At 36.4% G+C, this 7100-nt stretch overlaps 1 protein-coding gene across 1 annotated transcript in view; it reads right to left on the bottom strand.

Annotated features, from left to right (window-relative positions):
• The window catches only part of IFT74 (intraflagellar transport 74), a 121780-nt gene that overhangs the window by 11801 nt on the left and 102879 nt on the right, over nucleotides 1–7100 (bottom strand). Inside the window, exons 14-15 of the mRNA XM_011994370.1 lie at nucleotides 3633–3730; nucleotides 2723–2849 (exon numbers count right to left, since the gene is read on the bottom strand). Of these exons, the coding sequence (XP_011849760.1) occupies nucleotides 2723–2849; nucleotides 3633–3730 (225 nt within the window). The remainder of the gene's footprint in view (nucleotides 1–2722; nucleotides 2850–3632; nucleotides 3731–7100) is intronic.

The raw sequence follows: 7100 nt of genomic DNA, 5'->3' as shown, positions 1-7100 counted from the left end.
AGATAATACCTTGTCATCAAGCACACGAATATTTCTACAGCAAAAAGCATAAATAGTCACACTAGGTAGGACAATTAAAAACTATAAATAGCCTCATGTCAGTTCAGGTCAGGTCAGGTTTTGCTGCCAATATCTTTTTAGATTTTGGGAATCCAGATAAAGGTATTATGGATCATTATTTCATTTCAAAAATCCTTCAACATTCTTAAATTAGCAAATATTAATTAGGTTTTCATTTCTCGTTATCTCTAACTGTAGTAATTCCAGGTAGACAAAAACATAGCTAATTCAAAGCTGCCACACACCAGCATAAAGAACACCCATAGAAGCCATTAGTTCATAAACCAAAGATCCCATCAAATTTTTACATGGCTTTATCCTAGTCTCTTTAACCTCAACTTTATTTGTATCTAATCTCCACCTGCACCATCCCAATGGCAGCCAGTAGCCACATGTGATTTTTGAGCACTTTTAAGTATGTCTAGTCCAAGCCAGGTGCAGTGGCTTATGCCTGTAATCTCAACACTTTGGGAAGCCGAGGTGGGCAGATGGCTTGAGCCCAGGAGTTGAGACCAGCCTGGAAAACATGGTGAAACCCCATCTCTATTAAAAATACAAAATATTAGCTAGACATGCTGGTGTGTGCCTGTTGTCCCAGGTAGTTGGGAGGCTGAGGTGAGAGAAGCACCTGAGCCCAGGAAGTAAAGGCTGCAGTGAGCTATGATCACACCACTTCACTCCAGCCTGGGCAATGAGAGGGAGACCCTGTCTTATAAATAAATAAATACATAAATAAATAAGGCTAGTCCTAATTGAAATGTCATGAAAATAAAATATCTTTTTGATCATTTTTATATAGTTTACATGTTGAAATAATATCTGGGCTATACCAGTTTAAATAAAATATATTATTAAAATTAATCTGTCTCTTTTTACTTTTTCAACATGGCTACTAGAAAACTTTAATTATATAAATATAATATATATTGGCATTACATTTATCTTGGACAGTGCTGCTCTAGTCCCATGCTAGTAAGCATGACTTAAACTAATTAAAATTAAACATCATCTCTTCTTAACTATTCAAGACTGGGCTAGGTATGTCCCCTATGTACTTCCATTGCTCCTTATGCTTACTTCTATCATAGCATTATTTCACTGTATCATAACTGTCACTCCACGAGGTTGAAAGTTTCTTGAGGAAACAGATTAGATTTTTTTAAGCCTCTTATACTGACAAAGATTCAATCTTTGACCAAACTAACTAGGCTCCTCTGAGTTCTCTTCTCAACTAGGCCTCAACCTCTGCCTATAAAAATTCCACTCTCAGCACAAATGATTTCATGCACCACCTTCCACCCACATTAGAAGATTTAAACAAACAGTTTCTAACAGCTCAAGTCTGCATCCCTAGGATGACCCTATCCCCACTTTAAAGTGCCTGCCAGACAAAGCTTAAGGCTGCCAAAAGAATGTACTATTTATTCTAGCCCATATTGGTCAACAGGCCCGACTACCCTTTCTTAGAGCATCCAGTTGTGAATCTTTCCTCTGTACCTTTAAGATGTATATGTGTGTTAGTCTATTTGCACTGCTATAAAGGAATACCTGAGACTGGATAATTTATTTTAAAAAAATAAGCTTATTTGGCTCATGGTTCCACAGGCTGTACATGAAACATGGTGCCAGCAACTGCTTCTGGTGAGGGCCTCAGGAAGCTTATAATCATGACAGAAGGGCACCAGATATCAGGGGAAACCTACCCCCGATACTCAATGTAGGTTCCTTTCTATTTCCTTAAGTGTTGGCTCGTCTGAGAAATAAAGGGAAAGAGTACAAAAGAGGGAAATTTTAAAGCTGGGTGTCCACGGGAGATATCACAGAAGGGGAGCCTGCGTGTTACAAGGCAAGAGAGAGAGGGAGGAAGTGCCAGGCTCTTTTAAACAACCAGATCTCGCCTGAACTCACAAAAAACATACCCATTACCACAAGGATGACACTGAGCCATTCATGAGAGATCCACCCCCACGACCCAAACATCTCCCAGTAGGCCCACCTTGAACACTGGAGGTCACATTTCAACATAAAATTTGGAGGGGACAAAAAATCCAAACCATATCCATATGTACCTCCCACAACTCAGAAGTATTTTTCTCAAGGACCTAAAAGCCATTCCATTAAAATGTAATTATCGGGAAAGTTAGGGCCTCTGCCTGCTAGTCTGTGTATAAGCACAGAATCCTAACTTGATACTTGCTAGCTAACAGACACAGGTGGCCTAATTAGCATGTACACTGATGAACTCTGTAATTTTTCTTTTCCCTTACCACTCCCTCATTCTCCCTTTAAAACACTTAATCACCTCTGTACTAATCAAAGTTGATTTCAATTCATGCTGGACCCTCCTTGCTTACTGCCACACTGTATTACTGACTAAAATCTGTCCTTAGCACTTTCACTTGCATCCAGCTTTGTTTATCTTTAACGATACCCAGAATTATATAGCACAGGCGTGAAATAAGTATTCAATAAATGTTGTTAAGTCAGTGACAATATACAATATAATACTAGCCAGCTGATGAAAAAAGCCATACATAATTCTGGGGCAATAGGCAATCATAAATTACAGCCTCAGTCAATGAGGCTTTAAAAAAAATCAAGGAGAATAACACTGATACATTTAAAAAAAAAAAGAATATTAAAATCTAGGTTGTTTTCTCACCTGAAGTCAAATTCCGAGCTGTACTTTGTGATTTCTGCACTTCAGTAGATTTAAAATTGAGGTCATCCTGCATCATCTTTAGCTCTTGATTGGTGATAGAGGATATCTGTTTCATACGATTTATATTCTGCATTTGCAGAGAAATAAAAATACAAAAAAATCCACTGATTTAACTCTCAATAAAACCCTTGGAAAACACTGTCAAAGGATGAGATGTTTGGATCAGGTATTTGTTTTTGAAATACACCACTCAAGTTATATGTTGTATGGAAAATGAGATTCAAAATTGGATTTTCTCAATAAAGACAGACTATAAATTCAAAATTGTGGGGTTTTTTTCTTCATTTCCTTTATTTCACTGCAGAAAAAAATTCAACTACACTATTTTAGAAACTGGTTGTAGTCTTAAAACACTAAGAATATTGAAAGGAGACCATGCACTTCATAATAGATGCCCAATAAACATTTTCTGATAATTTGAGATACTCATTACGGATACATGCAAGAAAAGAATCCTTTTTATTTACAATAAAATTTACAGTATAAAAACATAAACATTTTCTAATATGTCTGTCTAGGTTTTGAAATTATCTGTGCAAATGTTACTTTCAAAAGTTCAGATTAACAATGGAAGAAGATCATAATAATTATTCTCAATTAGGGCTTCATTTACTGCTGAATATTGATATTATACATATCATCCTTTTTCTCTATCGCCCTAATTACCTGACATTTTGCTAGAGTGATAAAAAAGTTAATAGCTGAAATAAATAGTAACAAGTAAGGGAATTTAAAGGAAGCAGTTAAATGAGAAGACATAATAGTGAGTCATTTTATTTTTTGAGTTGTATTTAGAGAGTTAATCACAGCAAAAATAAAGGCGACACCAAGACAGGCACAGGGTACTCACTCGACTACAGTGCTCCAAGAGTGAAACAATGTTGGCTTCTATCTGTGCCTTTCGTTCCAGTTCCTGATTCTTTGTTTCCTCAAAAGTCTCAATAAAAGCTGACAATTGGAAACCATAAGAGAGGTTACTGTTGATAGAGTTAACACTATATAAACTCTGATTTGTAGGTCTTAAGAGTGCTTTTTAGAAAGTTGTTTTTTTTTTTTTTTTTTTTTTTTGAGATGGAGTCTCATTCTGTCATGAGGCTGGAGCGCAGTGGTGCGATCTCAGCTCACTGCAACTTCCGCCTCCCGGTTCAAGGGATTCTCCTGCCTCAGTCTCCCGAGTAGCTGGGACTACAGGCCTGTACCACCATACCCAGCTAATTTTTGTATTTTAGTAGAGACGGGGTTTCACCCTGTTAGCCAGGATGGTCTCGATCTCCTGACCTCGTGATCCGCCTGTCTCAGCCTCCCAAAGTGCTGGGATTACAGGCGTGAGCCACCGCGCCTGGCTTCCCCTGAAATTTTTAATCACCGATGTAGTGTGTAGCCCTTTAGGTACAGTGACCTGTGAAGGGCCATTATAATATCTAGGTTTTCTTCACCCTTCCGCCAAGAAGCGATTGCTCCATTAAAAATAATAATAATAATAAAAATAAAACACAGAGTACACTAAATCCATTATATCTGAAAGGCAAACAAGAATATTATAAACCTCTCGTGGTGCTTTCAAGATACAAAAAACTTATTGAGTTGGAGGATGGTTTTAGGGAAAGAAAGAAAGAAAAAATTATATGGTTGGTTGAAGTTAAAATGAAAACAATGTAGTAAATGAAATTAAAGTCATTATCAATGACTTTAACCTTTACTAAGAAAAATTTCCAGCAAAATCTTTATCATAGCATTAAACTGGATTTTTATCTCCATTGAAGTCAGTTTTCTTTTTTTTTTTTTTCCACTGTACATCTCTGGAGAACACATAATGACTCCTTTTTTTTTTCTTTTTTGAGACAGAGTTTCGCTCTGCCACCCAGGCTGGAGTGCGATGGCACGATCTCGGCTCACTGTAACCTCCACCTCCTGGCTCCAAGTGATTCTTCTGCCTCAGCCTCCTGAGTAGCTGGGATTACAGGCATGCGCCACCACACCCAGCTAATTTTGTATTTTTAGTAGTGATGGGGTTTCACCATGTTGGTCAACCAGGTCTTGAACTCGTGACCTCTGATGATTCGCCCACTTCGGCCTCCCAAAGTGCTGGGATTACAGGCGTGAGCCACCTCGCCCGGCCCATAATGACTAGCTGTTAAAAGGAACTATAAACACAAAGTATAAAATGTGGAATGAATACAAAGTCTTGATTATTGAATTTGTTTCCTGGTATTGATTTTTGCCTTTTAAAAAATGTACATTTCTTGACAGCTGTTACAGAAGATAGCTTAAAGGGGGAAAAACTTGTTGAATTTACATTGACCTTAGATAAATGAAAAACTTGGGCATGAAGATCTAAAATACAAAACAGGTTTTCTAGATGAAATAATAAAACTATAAAATTATTTAGTTTATAGAAAAGAGAAAATATTTAAAAATATTCATATATGTCCAAAAGAAATGAAAATAGGATCATGAAGAAATATTTACACACCCATGTTCACTGCAGCATTATTCACAATAGCCAAAAGGTGGAAGCAATCTAAATGTCTATAGATAGACTTTAAAATAGGATATGTACATGCAATAGAATTGTTATTGAACCTTAAAAAAGAAAATCCTTCTTTGCTACAACATGGATGAACCTTGAGGACATTATGCCAAGTGAACTAAGCCAGTCCCCAAAGGACAAACACTGTATGACTTCATTTATATGAGGTAATTTAAAGTAGTCAGACTCATAGAAACAGAAGTAGAATGGTGGTCTCCAGGGGTCAGGGAATAGGGAAATATGGAGTTGTTGTTCAGGAGGTATAGTGTTTTAGTTCTGCAAGATGAAAAAGTTCTAGAGATTTGTTGCACAACAATGTGCATATAGTTAACATTACTGTATTGTGCACTTCAAAATGGTTAAGATGATAAATTTCGTTGTTTTTTTACAATAAAAATAAACTCACAGTCAAACCAATAGTAGTTATATATCAAGAATGTAATTCCTCCAGTTACTTGGCATATAGACATACAAATAAAACTATGGTAAACTCAACAAATCTGGATGTAAAACAGGCTTAAATATAGCAATTATATACCTATATCACCACTATAATGCAATTAATAGCATTCAGTATGCATTTATAGGTCCATAATCCCTTATCTAAAACTCTTGTATTTCTGAATGCAGAATTCTTTGGATTTTAGAAAAGTAATATAGCACATATACTAATAATTACATAACAGCAGGGTCTGAGATAATACCTTGTCATCAAGCACACGAATATTTCTACAGCAAAAAGCATAAATAGTCACACTAGGTAGGACAATTAAAAACTATAAATAGCCTCATGTCAGTTCAGGTCAGGTCAGGTTTTGCTGCCAATATCTTTTTAGATTTTGGGAATCCAGATAAAGGTATTATGGATCATTATTTCATTTCAAAAATCCTTCAACATTCTTAAATTAGCAAATATTAATTAGGTTTTCATTTCTCGTTATCTCTAACTGTAGTAATTCCAGGTAGACAAAAACATAGCTAATTCAAAGCTGCCACACACCAGCATAAAGAACACCCATAGAAGCCATTAGTTCATAAACCAAAGATCCCATCAAATTTTTACATGGCTTTATCCTAGTCTCTTTAACCTCAACTTTATTTGTATCTAATCTCCACCTGCACCATCCCAATGGCAGCCAGTAGCCACATGTGATTTTTGAGCACTTTTAAGTATGTCTAGTCCAAGCCAGGTGCAGTGGCTTATGCCTGTAATCTCAACACTTTGGGAAGCCGAGGTGGGCAGATGGCTTGAGCCCAGGAGTTGAGACCAGCCTGGAAAACATGGTGAAACCCCATCTCTATTAAAAATACAAAATATTAGCTAGACATGCTGGTGTGTGCCTGTTGTCCCAGGTAGTTGGGAGGCTGAGGTGAGAGAAGCACCTGAGCCCAGGAAGTAAAGGCTGCAGTGAGCTATGATCACACCACTTCACTCCAGCCTGGGCAATGAGAGGGAGACCCTGTCTTATAAATAAATAAATACATAAATAAATAAGGCTAGTCCTAATTGAAATGTCATGAAAATAAAATATCTTTTTGATCATTTTTATATAGTTTACATGTTGAAATAATATCTGGGCTATACCAGTTTAAATAAAATATATTATTAAAATTAATCTGTCTCTTTTTACTTTTTCAACATGGCTACTAGAAAACTTTAATTATATAAATATAATATATATTGGCATTACATTTATCTTGGACAGTGCTGCTCTAGTCCCATGCTAGTAAGCATGACTTAAACTAATTAAAATTAAACATCATCTCTTCTTAACTATTCAAGACTGG

The sequence above is a fragment of the Mandrillus leucophaeus genome, unplaced genomic scaffold, assembly GCF_000951045.1.
Source record: "Mandrillus leucophaeus isolate KB7577 unplaced genomic scaffold, Mleu.le_1.0 Scaffold454, whole genome shotgun sequence".
NCBI classification, from domain to species: domain Eukaryota; kingdom Metazoa; phylum Chordata; class Mammalia; order Primates; family Cercopithecidae; genus Mandrillus; species Mandrillus leucophaeus.
This window is presented reverse-complemented; position numbering and strand designations above follow the sequence as displayed.